The sequence below is a fragment of the Rhamphochromis sp. 'chilingali' genome (genome assembly GCF_963969265.1).
Source record: "Rhamphochromis sp. 'chilingali' genome assembly, chromosome: 8".
Taxonomy (NCBI): domain Eukaryota; kingdom Metazoa; phylum Chordata; class Actinopteri; order Cichliformes; family Cichlidae; genus Rhamphochromis; species Rhamphochromis sp. 'chilingali'.
Genome location: NC_137935.1, coordinates 9,601,801 through 9,622,885, shown reverse-complemented (window position 1 = coordinate 9,622,885; position 21,085 = coordinate 9,601,801). Strand labels below are relative to the sequence as shown.

General features: G+C 39.2%; 1 protein-coding gene across 5 annotated transcripts in view; it reads left to right on the top strand.

The window, feature by feature from the left end:
* Positions 1–20,888, top strand: part of frya (furry homolog a) — a 46,558-nt gene extending 25,670 nt beyond the window's left edge. For 4 of the 5 annotated variants that reach the window (XM_080889400.1, XM_080889397.1, XM_080889398.1 and 1 more), the window contains exons 22-61: positions 140–329; positions 581–705; positions 1,142–1,199; positions 1,365–1,456; positions 1,700–1,872; positions 2,392–2,552; positions 2,790–2,900; positions 3,336–3,490; positions 4,227–4,329; positions 4,417–4,588; positions 4,914–5,170; positions 5,279–5,425; positions 5,530–5,698; positions 5,849–5,939; positions 6,038–6,120; positions 6,526–6,676; positions 6,851–6,954; positions 7,204–7,389; positions 8,187–8,385; positions 8,809–8,930; positions 9,048–9,235; positions 9,419–9,513; positions 9,609–10,189; positions 10,369–10,466; positions 10,540–10,710; positions 10,809–10,949; positions 11,407–11,586; positions 12,366–12,530; positions 12,880–12,954; positions 13,080–13,250; positions 15,030–15,230; positions 15,759–15,902; positions 16,684–16,847; positions 16,935–17,142; positions 17,492–17,641; positions 17,713–17,811; positions 17,900–17,983; positions 18,980–19,090; positions 19,198–19,403; positions 19,499–20,888. In XM_080889400.1, coding sequence (XP_080745526.1) covers positions 140–329; positions 581–705; positions 1,142–1,199; positions 1,365–1,456; positions 1,700–1,872; positions 2,392–2,552; positions 2,790–2,900; positions 3,336–3,490; positions 4,227–4,329; positions 4,417–4,588; positions 4,914–5,170; positions 5,279–5,425; positions 5,530–5,698; positions 5,849–5,939; positions 6,038–6,120; positions 6,526–6,676; positions 6,851–6,954; positions 7,204–7,389; positions 8,187–8,385; positions 8,809–8,930; positions 9,048–9,235; positions 9,419–9,513; positions 9,609–10,189; positions 10,369–10,466; positions 10,540–10,710; positions 10,809–10,949; positions 11,407–11,586; positions 12,366–12,530; positions 12,880–12,954; positions 13,080–13,250; positions 15,030–15,230; positions 15,759–15,902; positions 16,684–16,847; positions 16,935–17,142; positions 17,492–17,641; positions 17,713–17,811; positions 17,900–17,983; positions 18,980–19,090; positions 19,198–19,403; positions 19,499–19,757 — 6,340 coding nt within the window. In that variant the 3' untranslated portion in view covers positions 19,758–20,888. Of the gene's footprint in view, positions 1–139; positions 330–580; positions 706–1,141; positions 1,200–1,364; positions 1,457–1,699; positions 1,873–2,391; positions 2,553–2,789; positions 2,901–3,335; positions 3,491–4,226; positions 4,330–4,416; positions 4,589–4,913; positions 5,171–5,278; positions 5,426–5,529; positions 5,699–5,848; positions 5,940–6,037; positions 6,121–6,525; positions 6,677–6,850; positions 6,955–7,203; positions 7,390–8,186; positions 8,386–8,808; positions 8,931–9,047; positions 9,236–9,418; positions 9,514–9,608; positions 10,190–10,368; positions 10,467–10,539; positions 10,711–10,808; positions 10,950–11,406; positions 11,587–12,365; positions 12,531–12,879; positions 12,955–13,079; positions 13,251–15,029; positions 15,231–15,546; positions 15,717–15,758; positions 15,903–16,683; positions 16,848–16,934; positions 17,143–17,491; positions 17,642–17,712; positions 17,812–17,899; positions 17,984–18,979; positions 19,091–19,197; positions 19,404–19,498 lie in introns of those variants that run through there. The other variant, XM_080889401.1, reaches the window with a different exon arrangement.
* Positions 20,889–21,085: the final 197 nt, after the last annotated feature.

The following is a 21,085-nucleotide window of genomic DNA, read 5'->3' as shown; positions in this document are numbered from 1 at the left end:
TCTGCACATCCCTATTTAATCTTCCCTTTTCTGTTTCTGCCCCCATATTCCAGTTCTTCATTGAGCTTAAAGTCAAAATTCCCCACTGAAAGAATGTGAGATTATAAAGGATCTAATAATATTTCCTTTTCCTTACCAGTAATCCAGTGTACGCAAAGAAGACCAGTACCTCTGGCAGTGGAGATAACTATATAACCCTATGGAGAAACTACCTGATCCTTTGCTTTGGAGTGGCCAAGCCCAGTATCATGAGCCCCGGCCATCTGAGAGCATCGACACCTGAGATCACAGCTCCTACACCCGACAGCAGTGTCAACCTCGATAACAAGGTACATGCCTCCCTGTCCTCTGGCCTTATTAATTCCCTCTGCGCTTTGTCTCTCCAGGATCAGGTGTTCATACTGAGCTTGTTGACTTTAAAACTCAAAGCATCAAATTACAGCAGCTATTTCACATGAATAGAGCATGAAGTCAATGTGTTCTTAAGTGTACAGACACTTATATCAATGCAGCTCTAAGTAATTAGTGGTCGTGGCAGATTTTATGTGTCTGACTGAGCAGTTGGTGTTTGATGTTTCAGGTTATCGGGAGCCCATCTGTGGCTTGGCTTCTGAAGCAGTTGGTTCCACTGATGAGGGCAGAGAGCATCGAGTTGACAGAGTCATTAGTTCTGGGCTTTGGTCGCACCAATTTTCTTGTGTTCAGGTATATCAAAGATCTATATATTAGGTGCTAATCATTTACTGCTTAACTAAGCAAACAAACTTTCCTTTTTTTTCCTGTGATGCTTTTTTTGTGATTTTCTTTATGGATTAAATATTGCCACAAAACATCTTCAGTTCTGTTTTGTCTTTTTTTTTTTTAATTAACCTGTGAAAAACTGAGAGTGCAATCTAATAGTTTTTCAATAATTAAAGGTAGTGCATTTGTGTGGCTTTTAAAGTGCAGATGAGCAGAGGATTAGAGTTGAATAATACTTTGATGCCTCACATAGCTGTTTCTAAATTGTTTCCTAGAGCTCAGATTTAATAGCTTTTTTAATTGTTTTTGAAAAATGTCATTCTGCAGTTTAATTTTTGCTACTGAACTTCATTTTGTATTTTACATTTATATCACGAGTTTATGTTTTTAATGCACACAGAGAGCTTGTGGAGGAGCTGCATCCCCTTATGAAAGAGGCATTAGAGAGAAGACCTGAGGTATATATGACTCAATTAATAATATATGCAAAATATGCACAATCAGAGAGAATTTATAGCTATGTTAGACTATAATGTAGTATTTGCTAAAGAGTTCATATAGTTTAGAACATTTTATTTTTACAGACAATCTGGTTGTAAAGATGTTCTAATTATGTTTTACAGAACAAGAAGCGGCGTGAACGACGAGACCTGCTGAGACTTCAACTGCTGAGGATATTTGAGCTCCTGGCTGATGCTGGTGTCATCAGTGATAGGTTAGTGTGATAGTATCAGTTGACACTGTTAGCCCAAAAAAAGACTGAATCGCAAAAAGGTACTTAATTACAGAGACGGCTCCCCCAGTTTCATGCAAGTGAGTTTTTGATACAAATAATTGCCATTAGTGCTACAGTTTATAGGTATTTAAACAGAAGTGAATATGTCATTATTGCATAATATTTTCTTGGTGATGTCTCTGAACCGGGTGTCTCTGTGGGGGTTTTTTTTTCATGCCACAGTACAAATGGAGCATTGGAACGTGACACACTCGCCCTGGGGGCTCTCTTCCTGGAATATGTGGATCTGACCCGGATGCTTCTGGAAGCTGAGAATGATAAAGATGCAGAGATCCTTAAGGACATCCGAGCTCACTTCAGTGCCATGGTGGCCAACCTCATCCAATGCGTACCAGGTACTACTGCAACTAGCTTAAATTTAAAGTCCTTTCTTGTCAGACCAGTCACTGCTCTATAGGTCAGACTGATAAATTACTTAGCAGAAAATGTGAAAGTTCTGTATTCCTTTTTATGAGTACCTGGTGTAATCCATCTGTCCATTTGCGAAAAGTGAATTGTATAATAGGTTTCCATTAGGCTGCCATTAGAACACTGCATGAAAGACCAGAGTCTTGACATTGATCTTGATTTGGATGTAGCCCAAGGGGAGTGGATCCAAGAATAGTTCTACTTAAAGACAGTGCAGGAAAGGGCAGGTGATGACTCATGAGTTGCCAAGCATTCACAAGTCCCCACTGAATGGCTAATAGTCTGTCAGGGGACATCAAGAACCTATTATCAGATTGGGAAAATGCACTTTTATTTAGTTGTGATGGGCTTAAGATCCCGGGATAATTTTTGCTGGCTCTAGACTTTTTTAATGAGCAAACCTATAACAAGCTCTTTCATCCCCTCCACCTCCACCTCCAACCCAGTGCACCACAGACGCTTCCTGTTTCCACAGCAGAGCCTGCGGCATCACCTCTTCATCCTCTTCAGCCAGTGGGCTGGGCCTTTCAGCATCATGTTCACTCCTCTGGATCGCTACAGCGACAGAAATCATCAGATCACAAGATATCAGTATTGTGCCCTAAAGGTAATCATAATTAGACTCTAAGTAAATGACTAAGTCACAAATTCAGAATAAGTAAGAAGAATCTGATTGTTTAGTATTCAGCTGTGTTGAATGACCACATTGAGATTAAATGTTATGTCGCATTTCTAGATAAAAAGAAAGAGTTGTTGGTAGAACAGTGGCAGAGTGAATAGGGTTGTCTTGTCTTGGTTGTTTAAACCATTAACATGTGAGCATTCTTGGCTGATGTTCTCACAGGCTATGTCTGCTGTGCTGTGCTGTGGGCCTGTGTTTGATAACGTTGGCCTCTCTCCAGACGGATACCTCTACAAGTGGCTGGATAATATACTAGCCTGCCAGGATCAGCGGGTCTGTAGCCAATACTTTACCACTGTGGTGCATTTAAACAAGGAGCTGACCCAGGAAGCCCCTCGGATAGCTTTCTGAAGCTTGCTTTATAAAAAGCCAGCACTAGTGCTTGCCAACTGCTCAGCATTATCTTGCTGGAGAAGGGCAGTTTTCTTTCAGGATAAACTGATTTTGACTTTATTCCCATTTATGATACAAGATAAAGCACCTGCATGTTTATTTTAGATATTTTTCCTTAGCACAATTTATTATGTGGTTTGAGGAGTTGCATTAACTGGTCATTTATCAACTTCTTTGTAGAGCTCCTAGAACCATGCTACACTGAGACCTTAAATCATTTACTGATGACTGATACAAAGTGTGGAGTACAAGGGAGGGGAAAAAAGAAGAAATTAAATCTAAAAAAGTCTGTGTTGGTGTTTGCTCCTGGCTCAGGTCCATCAGCTTGGCTGTGAAGTTGTCATCTTGTTGCTGGAACTCAATGTTGACCAGGTCAACCTATTCAACTGGGCTGTGGATCGTTGCTACACAGGCTCAAAGCAGGTCGCCTCGGGGTGCTTCAAAGCCATCGCTACAGTCTGTGGCTGCAGGTACAAAATCTCAGATGAATTTTGCATTTTCAGTGATTTTTTTTTATTGGGTCTTCATTAGTTTATCTGTATAGGTTTTTGAAGTGCATTTACTTTGGCTAATTTGGACTGACACTGAATTCTCTCATTTAGCATTACGGTCCATTTTAGTAAGTAAATTAGCCAAAGTCTCAAACTAACAACTCACTATTGCACTGAAATTCTTCACTTGCTTTATCTCAGAAATTGAAACATGCATGAAATGATGTATTTGATATCACTGTGTTGTTCATACAACATTATTGTCAGAGTTGCTCCAGGACTATCATTCATCTTTATCTTCTTCTTTAACTTCTTCTGCTACAATCTAAACACTTAAACTACTCAATTAAGTATCGAGAAAGGATTATAGTATGGGTGAAAAATAGGCTGTTTCACAAACATCATATGTTGGTACGTTTTTTTCGGCAATACTAACGCTTGTTTGCTGCATAACACACCCATTTTGCATATGTTCTGAAACAGTTATAATATTTTTACAGAGTTTTAAAGGGCATATGTGGGTTAAGTATTAAGTATTTCCTATTTTTCCAGTCGATTAAAACAACGTGCTTAGTAAGTTGTGTTGCTAAAACAGCAATAATTACATTTTAGGAACAACACCATAATGTGGATGTTAAATCTTGCAACATGAGCCTCTTACTTTGATAACACTAAATAAGTGATTCATACTCATTTTTCTCTGTTTCTTCACAAGCAAAACCTACCCAAGTGACATAGTAACGCTGCTAAATCTGGTGCTCTTTAAGGCGTCAGACACCAACAGAGAAATCTATGAGATTTCAATGCAGCTAATGCAGGTGAGAAACCTCAGTTTGCTGAGCTCTTTTATGCAGTTTTCTGTGGTTCCAGCTTAAAGGACACATTCTCCCTCTTCCATTTAACAGATTCTTGAAGCTAAGTTGTTTGCATACTCTAAGAAGATCGCAGAGCAAAAGCCAAACAGTATCCTCTATGGCACACATGGTCCACTGCCACCTTTGTACAGTGTTTCCCTACCTCAGCTCTCCTGCCAGCTGGCAAAGATGTACCCTGAGCTCACACTTCCTCTATTCTCAGGTAGATGTTGATGCTTGTAATAGTAATGTAGTTTACTGTAGTTCAGCTTTTCACAGGCTTGTCATCTTCTCTCGGTTTCTTTCTAAATACTACTGGCTCATCCCCCAGAGAAGCAGACCTCTTTTTATGGCCACTTCTGCTAACCACAGACACACAGAGAGCCTAACTTGACTTAGGGGCAACCCCTGTTTAAGTTTAATGCATATGCGGATCAGGATCAAACTGCCAATTATGGTGAAACTGAATGTACAGCATGTGTTTGAGTTTCCTATAAAATGAAAAAACCACAGTGACCACTGTATTGCCTTCCTTCTGCTTGTTCCAGAGGTTAGCCAGAGGTTCCCCACCACTCATACCAATGGGAGGCAGATCATGCTAACCTACCTCCTGCCCTGGCTTGGTAACATAGAGCTGGTTGATAGCGGCCTGCTGCTCCCAATGTTCTCACCATGCTCCTCAAGTTACAACTCTTCTAGCCAATTAACCAGCGCAGGTTCATCACACCCACTAAAAGGCACTGGCTGGGGCTCCTTACAAGCTACATCTATGGTTCTCAATAATCTCTTGTTTATGACCGCCAAGGTAACCGCATGCTTGGGAAATATGATTTTATCAAAAGAGGCGTAGGTAATCTGAGATAAACGTAGCTGACATGGAATATGTTCTTTTTTTAACCCCCTGCCTTCCCAGTATGGAGATGATCTACCTGGACCAGAAATGGAAAATGCCTGGAATGCTTTAATCAGCAATGACAAATGGAGCAACAATCTGAGAACCACACTGCAGTTTCTCATCAGCTTGTGTGGTGTCAGCAGTGACACTGCCCTTCTCCCATATGTAAGATATCAAGCCCTGTTTGTAATGTTATGTAACTTTGTTTTTTGGGAGCGGTTTTGTATCCTTACAGTTTCTCACAGAAATGTGTTGGTGTATTTATTCAGATCAAGAAGGTGGTGATCTATCTATGCCGAAACAACACAATCCAAACCATGGAGGAACTGATATTTGAGTTACAGCAGACTGATCCTGTGAATCCTGTGGTGCAACACTGTGATAGCCCTCCTTTTTATCGATTTACAGCCACAAGCAAGGCTTCTGCAGCTGCTTCAGGTACATCTTTTGAAAAAGCTTGTACATATATATTTTTTGTTTTTTGTTTTTTGTAAACCACCATTAAAATTCCCTTCTGGGAAAGATCCAAATTGTGCATGTGAAGCAGTGTTGGAGTTTAGCCTCACTTGATTTCTGATTAATTTCTAGGCACCACATCAAGCAGCAATACTGTTGTTGCAGGCCAAGAAAGCTTCACTGATACAGATGATACCAAGACTTTAAAGGAGAATGAGGAGAGGTGCAGTGGGCAAAAATGTCTTTAATTGTGTGATTGATTTAACGCAGTGTTATCAACACCCTACCCTATTATCAAAAAATCTTTTTCTGTGACTTCAGGCTTACTCATATAATACGAGCACATAATCGTCTGGAATCGCGCTACAGCAACAGCTCGGGAGGATCTTATGATGAAGATAAGAGTGAGTATTTTTCTGTACCAAGCACCTAAGAAAGAAAATGTGATTGTAATGGTTTTGATGAGTATAGAATATACAGCCTGGTTGGAGGGTACATTGGTAATCAGCCATATTCCAGTGATAATTTATGAGCAGTGCAAAGTGGCCTGGGGCTTTTTAAGAGACTCTGTGATAATTGGCACTAAAATACAAGGAGTTGAGCCTAGGGCCCCCACACTGCTGCTAGTGACCCAAAAACAGCTTTGTTAAACCCTCTTAGCCTGTAATGGTTCTAGAGATAAATGTGGCTAAACATAATCTGACGATTATTAAAAGAATCCTGGAAATTAGTTATGACAACTATATTTCAAAACTGAAGTTCTTTTTTGTGTATTTACATCATGAACAATGGGCTCTTAAACCATACAGGTGAACCTTTGCCACCCTATGCTGACTGGCTTGTGGCTGTTATTGAGACCAACCAGCCCCATCCTCTGCCCATGCCTCTGACTGGAGGATGTTGGGCTCCACTAGTGGACTTTTTACCAGAGACCATTACTCCCAGGGGACCACTGCACAGGTTAGCTGCTATAACCTGCTATGTTGTTTCTAAATGAATTTACTGTAATAGTATTCATCTGTATCCACCACAAAAAAGTTTTTATTTAAATCTATCTTAAGAAATTGATTTTCTTAGGATATGAAATGGTGTTTCACTCAGAGGGTTAATAGTGTGAATGTTTGCTTATTATAGGTGTAACATAGCGGTCATCTTCATGACAGAGATGGTCGTGGACCACAGTGTGACCGAGGATTGGACCATGCACCTACCTTTGCTGCTACATTCACTGTTTTTGGGTAAATTCACAGTACAATCAGTCTTCTCTTTAACAGCTGTAGTATAATGATTACATATCTAATGATGCACTGTAGAGTTGAGTGAAAAGTGCAACTCAGAGAGAATCCCTAATGTTCTCTCTGTAATATTGTAAGGTTTTGATCTTACTGTGTTACTTCGTCCCAGATGACCATAAGGAGTAGCTGAAATTTAAATTGAATTGACCGTAAAATAGACTTATTTGTCCAATTATGTTGTTTTTATTCAAGGCATGGATCACTTTCGTCCAGAGGTGTTTGAACACAGTAAACGACTTCTTCTCCACCTGCTCATCGCATTGTCATGCGACAACAACTTCCACACTATTGCAGCGGTCTTATTGCAGACACGTGAGATCAATGGTACCAAGACCCTCACCTGCAAACCAAGCATTCAGATGGAGTACTTGCCTTCAGGTAAGCATCTGCCCTTTTCAAGTATAAATACATTCACTCAAGTAGACCTAGATGAGGTTGACTGAGCAGCTGGCCCTTTGACATGCGGATCTTGTCTTTGGCTAATATAAACTCGAACATTAGGAAGGAATGGCTAGCATTCCTTTCAGACAATAGATAAGGTTCTTATCTTGAGAGAAAATATTTGGATGCTGTGCCAAAAGCAATATGGAGCCCAGAGCACATCAAAGGTCTTGATTAAAGCATTCCATTCTGCTATTTTTATCCACTTTTATCCACAAATTGGGGCCATCTGTTAAAGCTTGCATGGCTGGCTTTAGCTCCTCTCTTAGCTGATAAAATGTTTTGCAAATGTCTTCACATTTTGAAAGTATTTGTTGTCCATTTGACCATATGAAAAAAGAAAATGTATATCCAATAAAATGTATTTTATTAGCAATAAAAAAAATGCTATAACAATAGTTTAAAAGCGAAAGTAAACATGCTTTATACAACTTTCTTTTATATGCGTGTTATGTTCATGTGTAATATGTGGTTTCTTACACAAAGGTTTGGCTTTTTGTTTATAACAAAAGAGTGGTTAGCTTTGCAGCAATAATAATAGGAACTACTGGATCTACATCCATGAAAATGTTTTAGCACAAGTCATGTGCTCACAACAGCATCTCTTCTTCTTGCACTGGCTAAATCCATCTGTAGCTTAAAGTTGCAGTTAGGTATATGAAATCAAACATTCATAAAATATATACCACTGTAACTTGTTTGTAATCACACACCTGTTTCTGTGATGTGTTCAGGAGGTTTTGACTTCCTGCGGGAGTGTCAGGCATCCCCCGGGCCAGACTCGGGTTTGAGTTCTTCGTCTACGTCATCCAGTTTAAGTTTGGGGGGCAGCAGCAGCAACCTGCCAGAGATTTCACAGGAGGTGGAAGACCTGGTGGCCTCCAATAAAATGAATGACAAAACCAACAAGCTAATTGAGTTTTTAACCACAAGGTATGGACACAGATTTGTAATTCTTCCGTTAGAGTCACTCAGCAAATGCATGAGTTTTTACACTGTAGTTTTGCAAACAGAAAAAAATGTATGGCTGCATGTATTAAAATATTGCTAGTTATGGGCTTGATATGGTGATAAACTTCTTATATTTCTGGTTTTTGGTTCCCACCTAGTGGGGCTGCTGGATAATGCAATTTCTTATAAGCATAGCTTAGATCTGAGATTTAAATATGACTGGCATTTCCCACGATTAATTGAACACACTGTAAATTTAAATTAAAACTGTCATCTTACAAAACTAATTAAAAAATATTTAGGATTGTATTAATTGACAGGCACCTTATGCTGGACTTGGCACTGTTAATTTGAATGATTCAGAATATAGTTTGTTTTCAGTAACTAAAAATGATTGTTTTATAGAGCATATGGACCTCTGTGGTGCCATGAAGACATTTCACCAAAGAACCAAATTTCAAAAAGCACTGGGCAGCTGACGAATTTTCTGCGATATGTGGTATCTGTGTTCAAAGAGTCCAAGTCAGGTAATTCTGTATGCCCGTAACAGTAATTCTTTCATTTTCTTTAATTTGATTATCTCTTAAACATTATGTGTAACTGAATGACTTTCATTTACACATTTCTGTCTGTGTCTTTGTCAGATTTCCATCTGGAACAGCAGCTTAGCGACATAGCGCTGCAGACAGCCTTGTGTAGCTCATCGCGTCACTACGCTGGCCGCTCCTTTCAGGTGTTTCGAGCCCTTCGCCAGCCAATATCTGCCCACGCTGTGTCTGACCTTCTCTCAAGGCTGGTGGAAGTCATCGGTGAACATGGAGAAGAAGTGCAGGTCAGAGCGCCATGTGTATACTTGAATGGTGCCAGTTTTTATGTGGGGATTTCTTGTTTGCATCATTTATGGTGTCAAATGTTGGTCGTCCGTGTAGAAAATTATACTATTGTATGTTAAATTATTAAATTGTATTATCAAAATACAGTCTAAAAATCTATGTGTGTCTTTTTTTTCTGCCAGGGCTATGTGATGGAAATATTACTCACGCTGGAGTCAGTGGTGGATAACTTGGCTGAGTGTCTCAAAAACAGTGATCTCATGGCTATTTTGACAAGGTTTGTGTCTCCTCTACATGAATTTATGTTCAAAGATGGTATTTCTGCCCAAATATGTAGTGACTTTAAATTATTTCTCCATGCTATCATCACAGAGCCTCATCCCCAGAATTCCTCACCAGTTTCAAGCTGCTATCTAACAGGAAGAGCACAGGGCAGCTCAATCTCAGGAGAGAAGAAAGGAGCAGACATCAAAGGAGCTCCTCTGTTCCCAAGAAGTTTGGAGAGGCAGACCGGTGGTCTGATCCACCACGCAGTGCCACACTGGACCGTATCCAAGCTTCTGAACAGCAAGCTCTGTTAGCTAAGGTTCGCAGCTCATCCTCATCTAGAGACAGTGTGACTGACCCAACAAGCATCAACCACCCCAGCAACCTGCTAGCCACCATCTTCTGGGTGGCAGTGTCACTGATGGAGTCAGACTTTGAGTTTGAGTATCAGATGTCTTTAAGACTGTTGAATAAGCTGCTGGCCAACATGTCACTGGACAAACAGGAAAACAGAGAGAAGCTGGAGAAGCTGCATAATCAGCTAAAATGGAGCACCTTCACTGGGCTGCAGCAGCTCCTTTTAAAGGGTTTCACCTCCATGTCTACAACCGATCTCACGCTTCATCTCTTATGCCAACTGACTCCTGTGTCGCGAGTGCCTGTTGTGGACACATCACAAGCCATAGGTATAATGTAGGAATCAATAAATAAGTGGTTTTAAAAGTAAACAGTGGACGGATAAACTTTACATTTATATATTTATATTTTTTGTACTTGTACAAAGACACATGCTTTGTGACTTTTTTCCAAAATTTTATATTAATGTCATTTGTTTTGTTTTTCGGGGGGGGGTTTTGTCTACTAGGTTTTCCTTTGAATGTTCTCTGCCTGCTCCCTCATCTGGTACAGAACTTTGATGGCCCCACACAGTTCTGTCAGGAGGTTGCTGAGAGGATCGCACAGGTTTGCCATTTTTATCCCTTTTTTTCATTTCACAAATTTCACATCTTAAACTAACACACCTTTGTGTGTGTAGGTATGCCTTGAGGAGAACAACGCCAAGCTTTCCAACCTTGCTCATGTCATGGCTCTGTATAAAACCCACTCCTACACACGAGACTGCTTCTCTTGGGTCAATGTGGTGTGTCGATATCTTCACGAAGCTTTCTCGGATATCACCCTGAGTCTGGTCACTTATATGGCAGAGGTGTGTACAGCTGAAAGGTGCTAAGTCACAATTACAGTGTGTTAAAAGTACTATGTAAAGTGAGTTTTCTCTTTTCTTTTCTTTTGTTGTTGTAATAGCTGTTGGAGAAAGGTCTCCCAAGTATGCAGCAGACCCTTTTGCAAATTATCTACAGCCTCCTGAGCCACATGGACTTGAGTGTAATTCAAGCCAAACCCTTCAACATAGAGGTGCTCAAGACAATAGAGAAATTTGTCCAGGTGAGTTCAAATGGTCCTTTTTTATCGGGAATGTATTAGTTTGAATATGCAGTGACTTTATGTGCCATCGAACATATTTTAAAAATAGAATAAGTTGACAATTTTGTAGAAACTCACTAACATATACTTTGCATGCGCATGTGCTCAGTTCAAATCTTTAGCTGAGAGCTCTGCGTAAGAGTCTTGTATTCCTTGCTCTTTTTCTTAGTGCTCATGTGAAAAAAAAGGAAAAAGCTGTCTTATGTCAGCGCTGTAAATTTGTGGACACACCCAATCTATAAACAGTCTGCTGTTCTGCTATGGGCCAAGCCTCTGCTTATTCTCATATGGCATCCATTTCCCTTTAGTACCTCTGTAACTATAAATAAAACTACATGAAAACTGTGTTTTTACATCTTGTGTTGCTCTTTGTCTGCACATACAGGTGAAGTTGTGTGTGTTTCTGTTTTTGCTGTAGACTGTTCATTGGAGAGAAGCACAGAATATACTCAAGCTGGTGGTTTCTCGATCGGCCAGTTTGGCACAGCCTTCATTTCCACAAAGTGACCTCTCCTACGAGGACATCAGCCGTGTCTGGGACCGCTCTTCCAAGGCCTTGCCTGGGAAAACGCTGGATTTCCACTTTGACATATCTCAGGTTAGAGGCCATTTCTTTGACTTTCTTTTCACTGTGTGAAAGTCCTTGTTGTTCTTGTGAAAAGAAAGGTTAATCCTTGAAATGTATGCTCGCCCCTGTATATTTCCCTGTATTTTCCAGGGTGTGGTACTTGTTGAGGTTGTGTGGAATCTTTTAAAGGTCTTTGGAAAGGAAACATTTCTTCCCCTTCCTTAATGGTGATATTTCTTTTCGACCAAACCCTGTGAGATTAGCTTGAAAGTGTGAAAGGTAAACACAATTAGTCAAGCAGTGCAGAGCTGGAAAGCGATGTAAAAGATACAAGGAGAGCGGCGTATGTGTGGGAACCGAACAGGGAGCTGTTTGTGTAGTTCATGAATGGCAGGAAATGATGTCAGCTTTTTGCTGCCGTCTTTGTATGTGAGTCAGGGAGTTGTAGTGAGCAGCCAACAGGGTGGCTTTAAACTTTAGACATACTGGGCACACCAGTGATAGTTGTTATGATATTCGGACATTTTAAGATTGAGTATAAAACCGAGAAAGTTGATGTTTTGGGTTTGGGTTTTTTTCTTGAATGTCAAGTGGAATAAAAGCTGTGACCACTTGTAAAAAAGCAATCAGCCTATCTTGACGTGTTGATTGCTTTACAGTCATTTTGGAACTGTGAGCCTAGACGAAGCAGGAGCTGTCAAGGAGCCTGAGTAATGGATTGACTAAGCAGAGAAAGACTTTCTCTTCTTCCTGCTTTTGCTCATTTTAATTTTGTCCTCACAATTGTTTGTTTGTGTCGATTCTTTCAGACGCCAGTGATTGGTCGTCGTTTTGATGATCTCCGACGCACTCCAGGCCAGGATGTGAAGAGCATGACAACAGCAGTGACCCACAGCACCTCCTCTACCTCCTCTGGATCCACTTTAAACAACGTGTTGGTGCCAGTCAGCTGGAAAAGGCCTCAATCTTCTCAGGTGAAAACTTATTCCCAAGGGGTCAAAGTGTAAAACTGTTAGGATTTGACAAATGAAGACATTGCATGTAATTGTATTTCATTATGCAAGACAATCACAACGCAGGATGTATTTGATGCACATGCTGTGTTTGAGACGTCTTCATCCTGTTTATTCCCAAAATTTAAATCCCATTGTATATCCAAATAAGGGGAAATGCATGTTGATGCCAGGCAAATATGAGACTAAATTTTAAAATGGTAGGATACTCAAACAGATACAAAAGTCAAATGTTCACAAAAAAACTATAATGTGGATCAAATTAAAGGGATTTATTCACAATATTTGGGTGTTCTCTTTCCCTCTGCAGAAAAGAACACGGGAAAAACTGGTGAATGTGTTGTCTCTGCTGGGACAAGAAGTGGGGCTCACAAAAAATCCTTCAGTAAGATATACTTTATGTTGTCCGTTGGGAAATTCAGCACTCTGAACTTTTTTTAATCATGGATTTTTAAAAAAAATAACAATTTTGCCTTTTTTTTGTTTTTCTTTGTTCATTGTTCGGTATAGGTGATTTTCTCAAGTTGTGGGGAGCTGGATCTTATGGAGCACCAGCCTAGCCAGGTATCCTCTGATGACGGGACTCGGGAACCAGAAAACACAGATGACACCACCTCAGAGCAGCAGTTCAGAGTCTTTAGAGACTTTGACTTCCTGGATGTTGAGCTTGAGGATGGAGAGGTGAGTCATGGGATGCTTGGTAGAATAATTACTTATACTTTAGATGTTAAAGTAGATGTAAAACAAGAGCAGTAAGAAAACCTTATAAAGACTGTAATGAGGATTTTCCACTGAGGAGCAGTACTGTGTTGGGTCAAGTCTGCCTGCTCTGTGTAACAGGGTTTCTTTTTCTGTGTTTTTTTTCTATCTGTGCTATCTAGGAGCTACAGGTAAGTTTAGTTGTGTTACATTTTTATTTGCTGTGTTCTATGAATGACAATTTGCTTGTGCAGATATTTTAGTCGACTGACGGCAAAGAGTAGAAAGTGTGCATGCATGTTGTGTTAGTTACAAAACTGATTCTGCAATGTCCCTGTATTAGAGAGTAGAGTATTGGAAACACAGCATGTTATTCTTAGTTCTCTCACCAGGCTTATCATCATGGTCTAGTAGTTGCTATTGAAATATAGGGTATCTTAAAGCCTGTTTTACCAGATTTACCAGTACTTGATCTCACACTGGCACTCAGCCTAAGTGGTTATGTGACTGTGGTTATCAACTCAATAACTCAAACCAGGGCTTTCCAGTCTAGCTACAAGTGTGTTTACACAAAAGGGATGGTGTTGGCAGCATCTGGCCCAATCAGAAACATTGACAGGTCTACTAGCAAAAGAGCAACTAATCTTACAAGGAAAGACAAAACTGTGATATTAGGAAAATACAGAGAGGTCAATTGCAGAATTCAGGCTGAAACAACAGGCCTGCTGCAGACATATTGGTAATGTGAGTGTGTGTGAAAGGAACCGTGCGCTTTGTACAAACACATTTTAAGTGCTTCAGTCAGTAAGCCCAGAAAAGATTTTTAATGTTAAAGTCTTGACTATGTGAAGTCAGGAAGCAAAGCTGGCACTATGTAAGTTGACAGACTTATCAAGCTGTAACATTAAGTGACAGAAAAAACTGATGGGTTTTAATTGTTATTCCATAAGTTATCATAATGTTTATTAATATTTTTTTATCATATGATTGACATAAAGTGAATACATTTAATCATAATTTTCTATAGTTATATGGCTATCTGGTCAACATCATATGATTTTCTAAAGCAAGCCACAGTTGTTCATATCATGGAGTGTTGGCTCCATCTAGAGACTCAGTGGAAGAAATTCTGCTCAGGTTTAACCCTCCATCACACTGAAATCCAAACAGTAAATTACCTTTGCTAATTGTAAACATTTAAACTGTATTATTTGCCAAGGATGTAAGAAAAAGCTGTTGTTACTTCTTGAGACTCTGAAATGTACTTAGTGTGGTTTTTAGGCTTCACTAACACCATATTTTCAGGAAACTCGATCGAAAAAACCTAAATGATTAATATGGGCAAGAAATGTCAAAGTCAGAGCCTTTACTGTGACAGGTTTTAAACTAATCGTAGTTGGATATGCTTGTTTTGTCTGTTGATGTGGAGCTTTGGTGGAACGTGAGAGTTGGCTAGCATCCATGGAGTCACGCTTGAAAATCACTCTGTATTTTTTTTTTTAAAAAAGACCAAAGCAATTAAAGCCTGTTAATATTTGAATTGTGACCATGTTAAGGAGGGCTTACTGCATTGAGCACCGCTGTTCCTTCCTTTTTTAGCTTTGAAGGGAAAAAACTCTCCCATAAACTGTCCCCTCCCAGAACCAGCACTGCATGGTTGTGTAAATGTTGGTGTGAAGTATGTTTATGAAGTTTGTGTTGAAGAAAAGATTATGCTGTGCTACTTGGTACTCGGTATCTAACAGATGTTTACTGTTGCAGGGAGAGACTATGGACAACTTCAACTGGGGTGTGCGTAGACGCTCTATGGACAGTCTGGACCGAAATGACCTGCAGCCTTTGGAGGAAAGTCAGATGTCCAGCAGCATGCCCAGCCTCAGCAAGCTCGCTCATGAAGATTCAGACGAGTCATCTGAGGAGGATTCCCTGACCACCAGCCAGACACTCTCCCACTCACAGCTTGTAAGTTTATTCATTTGTGTTATAATAATTGAAAATCACAATGAAGGTAAAACCTCAAATAACAGTTAAAACCAACTGTAACAAGTAAAAGGGATTTCAAGGACAAACTCTTTATATCTTAACAATTCAAGAGTTTTTTTCTATTGTGCCACTCTCTGTGCCAAGCTGTATAGGGTTTAAAAAATGTCTTTCTCTCTCAGATTAAGACTTTTCCTCTAGTGTCAAGCTTAGGGCCAGATTTTCAAGTCTGAAAATATAATGGGCCTTTCTGTCACATTCTGTCTTGTTCCATTACCTTTCTGTTATTCCATGACAGAAAGAGCCATTCAGCATTAGCTAAAGGTTGCTAAAGTTGCCGTAGCAGACTGAAACCTGTGGGTCAACACAGCCGTCATCTTCACCTCTTGCTTTTGAGTTTTAAGAAACTCCACTACTGTCGGTGATACAGTTTCAGACGATTTTGCTGTTTTTAGTTCAGTGCCGTTTATTTTAAAGATTCTATTAAATGTTTCTTTGTCTCTTTTTCAGACTGTCAGCCTCTCTCCAACTGCAGAGATGAGTAGCATTGACTCTCCCTCTCCCTTCTGCGATACCACTTCAGCAGATTCGACTCCTCTGAGCACCAAAAATCCAAGTTTCGAGGTCCAACAACCAGAGGACTCGAAGCACCGGGTGAATAAGGGCTTCAGAGTGTCTGAGATTCTGGGAACTACTAATTCCTATCGTAGTTCTATAATAGAGTTCTTTACTAATTTTGCTAAATAGGAGCTGTTCTGTTTTCTCGTGTATTGAATGTTAAATGTGCTTTGGGTTAAGGCAATCATAGGTGTTATTTTGCAACACTGTGACTTTTCTACATTTCCTTTCTTTAGAGTAGAGCATGAGTGACCTTTTCTTGATATTTCAGTAGTTGCATGCAAAATCATAAAAAAACAACTAAAATTGACAAGCAGGTGATCTAAAGCTTTGGGCTCCGGGCTATTTCTTGTCTAACTTTAATTGTGGCAGTTTGTCTGGGGATGTGAGGGGTTGTAGCCAGCAGTAGAAACAAAAAACATTTCTTTCTTTCCGTATCTGTCTATTTAAGGCAATGTGTATGCCTATTGCTTCTGTGTGGGTGGCTGTAAGCAAAACTAAAATCTCTCAGCATGTGGAAGGTCAGAAAAGGTTTACACATTGCCTGTTTCAATCTCTGAGTGTGCAGAGCCACGATGCTGGCTAAGTTCAAATTTTTTATCCATTTAATTGGCATAATTTTTGCACACTAAATTGACCAAATAAAAGAAAACACCACAAGGAGTGTCCATAGGGTCCCATGGCAAGGTTAGTGTTACTGTTTAATAACTAAAAATAACAGAGGGAATACATTTCATGCATGCTGCTTCAGTATTTGTTTTGTAATTAATTACATTAATATTTCCAGTTGTCAACTGTCTCTTCTGCTTTCTTTCAGCATGAGATGTCACAAGAAGATGATGACAACATTGTCCATGAGGAGGACATTTCTCTTTCCATCACTGAGCTGCCCCCTGAGTATCACTGTGGTGACAGTTTGACAATGGATATAACTAACAATGATTACAAAGGAAAACTAGATCTTGAAGGCTGCTTACCAAGGTACCTATTGCAACATTTAAATATTTAGCTATAAATAAAGTGTCATGAAAAATGCACTTCTCCTAAGATGTGGCCATATCCATTCAGTCTTGCTGAGGAAGAGCGAGATGACATGCCGGAGTCGCGTTCTTCACCACCACCGTCACCTTTCTTCTCTGCCATCCTTGCGGCTTTCCAGCCAAATGTGTGCGATGATGCAGAAGAGGCTTGGCGAAGCCACATCAACCAGCTTGTGTCTGACTCAGATGGATCCTGTGCCGTCTACACTTTTCATGTGTTTTCCTCACTTTTTCAGGTATTATAGCTTGACCCTGCAGCCAGCCTAATCCCAAAAGACATCAGCGCGACGTGTAGTATGAGATGTCAAATTGTATAATTAAACCGAAAGGTTAACAGGATTAGCTATAAGGCAAACTGACCTTTCAGAAGAGGACTGCTTAATTGAAAATTAGGGTCACTCCGTAGATGCTCTCAGCTTGAAAATCTCCTGAGATCCATTAACCGGTTGTTGTTCACTTCACTGACCAAAGCTGACAGGGCAACATTTCAGAAAAATTGAATTAATGAAGGATGCACTAGTGCCTTAAATTATGTAGGCGGGATTCTAGTGGTGTTACAGACAGCATGTTTTTTATGTTTTGCAGAATATCCAAACCAAATTTTGTTCTTTGACATGTGATGCCGTCAGTTACCTTGGTGATGGCCTGAGAGGACTAGGATCAAAGTTTTTGAGGTCTTCTCAGATGCTGACATCATGTTCAGAGTGCCCAACACTTTTTATTGATGCAGACACAGTAAGTTGCCTGACATTTAGCGACTTCCAGTGTATTTCAACAAATTTAATGACAAATTGGTATTTTTCCAGATCATGTCTTATGGACTCCTTGAAAAGATGAAATTTAGTGTGTTGGAACTTCAAGAATATTTTGATACTTACAACAACAGAAAGGAGGCAGTTCTCACAGTAAGTGGTTCTTATCGTGTGCTTGTCACTCTAGATGTCACCTGTATGTTGTTGCTGAATTATTTAAATTGACCTCTGTTTTACACAGTGGTTGAGCAACTGTAAAGCTGCTTTTCCCAAGAGTGCTGGGGGTTCGGTGATAACGTGTCAACCACTGGAGCATGAGGAAAAGGTAATAATAATTATTATAAATATATTTATTTGAGCATCTCATGCTATCATATCAACAGTGGGATAAAGTAAAGCAGTGGGTTAGTATTTACTTTGGCTTAGATACTGCATTAAGCCAGTGTACAACCAAAATAATTGTTGATTATGTACATTTAACAAAAACTGAACTGAACATATGAAGGATTCCATTTCATCTGATCTTTCATACTGTACTTTCTGCATTGGGATTACTGTGTGATACTGTAGCTCTGTGAGTGTTACCTCTAATTCTCTTGCACTTTAAGTTTTTGACAAACTTAAGTTGATGCACGTCACATTTAATATTTCATATCCAGTGTGCATTGTGTTGATTTTCAGTTCTTCTGGGCATGGGAGTGAGCTCTCTTATGTTGCAATTTAATCAGGCTTCATAACTGAAGATGGTTAACAGCAAAATAGAAAGTTTTGCTGTTAAAATGTATGAATTTGTCACTTAAGTGAGTGCTGATTAACATGCAGAACATGCTTGGCTTTTCTTTTTCTTTTTTAAAAACGTGTTTTTATTTATTTATTTATTTTGTATTTAATAGTTCATGGAAACTATAAGCCCTCTTCATAATTCTAATTTGCACAAACATCTACCCTAACTTTCTTCCTCTGTGCATGTCAATAAAATGACACCAGTTAGACCTGTTCTATACTTCTCACCCACTCTATGTTGTAAATAATGACCATTTGCATGAATTTCATTCTCTCTGTGTGTTTTCCTTACTTCTTACTTCTTTTCTACCCCATAACATGCTTGCTTGATAGCAAATGGAATTTCTGGCTGTAAGTTGGAAAAGGCTTGTCTCTACTTTCCGATTTAAAACAAAACAACATTGTATTTATTGTATTGTCATTTTCAGCAAAAGGATACTTTTTTAAGTCTTCAATTGCGGTTGTGCAGACATTTTAAAAAGGAGGAAACAAGAAGTTAAAGACTTATTTTCTGATAATCATTTTCTATTACTTTCAGCAACTGGAGCTCTGTCAAAGACTCTACAAACTCCACTTTCAGTTGTTGCTGCTTTTTCAGTCCTACTGCAAACTGACTGAACAGGTCCATGCAATAAGCTCTGTTCCAGAGGTAGGTATATCTGCATTTGCTTCTCTTCAGTTTTTGAAGGCATAAAACACACTTTTTTTTTTAATCTGTGTTCCTGTTCAGTAACATAAACCCCTCTCGACTTTTAGCTGACAAACATGTCCCAAGAGCTTAATGAGTTGAAGAGCAACCTGAGGTTAGCAGCTGCTTCAGTGGCAAATGATGAGATTGCTGCCTGTGAGAGTTCCTGCTCTGAGCCGGTTTTTAGCTCCTCCGAGGCTGCAGTGCAGGCCATCCTAGAAGGTCTAAAGAACAATGACTTTCCAACCGCTGTTCACTACATTCGTGTGTGCAGGTGAGAAAAGTAAAATTCTTGTTTCAGTGTTTATTAAAAGTGTTTTTTGATAAATGTGTTACTTATTAAAACAAATACTTATGATTTCCTTCCAGAACAATGTGGCCTAATGATATCTTTGGTAGCCACTCTGAGGATGAGGTCCAAACATTGCTGAACATCTACTTTAGACATCAAACTCTGGGTCAGACAGGAACTTTTGCTCTGGTGGGTTCAAAACAAGACTTGACAGAAATTTCTGTCAAGTTGATGGAACTTAATGGAGAAACTCGGGACATGATCCGAAGAGCCCAGGGCTACCGCACCATCACAGCTTTTCTCCCAGACTCCAGGGTTTCAGGCTCAACTCTCTGATGACTCTGACAGCCAGAACTACAAAACACCCAATGTCATGCCTAGTGTCACCTGTTGTCTGTGGTAGCTTCTATCATCTCAAGGGTGAACTTTCTCTTGGGAATAACCAAACCGCTGTTTCCTCTTCTTGCTTAAAGTACATCAGAATGTCATGAAGTCCAATCTTCAGATGTGCAGCAGTACTGTTGTTTTTAGACTGATGAGTGACTTTGCTGTTGCAAACACAGTACAGCTTTTATTGCACTAATAATAGAAATGTCACAAAGCAGCCTGTGTGTACTGAAGTACATAATTTTCACATTTAAAGAAAAATGAAATGAAATACCAAAGCTGAGTTATTCTCTTTCAGTTATGTTGTTTTAATTGTCAAGGGAAAATGTGCAATCCTTCACTAAAGTGGAAGAAATTTACTGTCTCCTGAAATTATGTATTTGAATATCATAGCATTGGAAAACATGAACACTGTTAGCACAGAAAAAGGGAGGCTTCATTACTTGGTTTGTGTGTTGGTGTAGGTGTGTTATGAGTGTGCTTGAGTGTGTGAATTCAAGTCTGACGACCATCACAGATGGAATTATTAAGACTGATTTGTATACTGCAAGTGGTTCATGTTAAAAAAATTCTGACATGCTGCAGATCTACTGTAATGTCTCTCAATCCTACAAACTCTTGTGTGGGTTATCTGTTACTCAAAACATCTTACTGTACCTTTTAACTGTGCAGCTTTTAGCAAATAGGTAAATTATTTATATTGTTAACAAAAGAAAATGTGCTTTTATCAGACTAGATTTATAGAAAAAATATTTTATTTTATCTGTTAAACCTGCCAAGCGTGCAAATTCTGTGTACAATAAAAATGTAATAGTAAAGTTTATGAACAAAGAGAGAAACTATTTTAAATGAAAGAAAATGTACATAGTGAAAAGGGGGGCTTTGCTGAGACTCATCAGATTGTATTTTTATGAAGTTACAGTTTAGGTGCATGCAGAGTGAGTAGCTACATATACATATATATATATATAAATCTTCCACAACAGTGGTGTAGCCTTTGGCCTTGTAAATGCTGTAAAAACTGCCTTTGCAATGTACTGTACTTTGGTATTCTGTTCACTAATACAACAATAAAATTAAGCTTAGATTTCTTATTTGTGGTTGGAATTTGTTATTGGAATTTATTTATTTGCTTATTTTTATTTATCTGCTTAAACTGCGCAGATAAATAAAAGTGAAGAAGTGAGTCTTCCAGCTTAGTATCATATAAAGTCAAAAGTTTAACGACTGCTTACTAAATAATTCAATTAGATTATTATTATTGTTGTTGTTAGTAG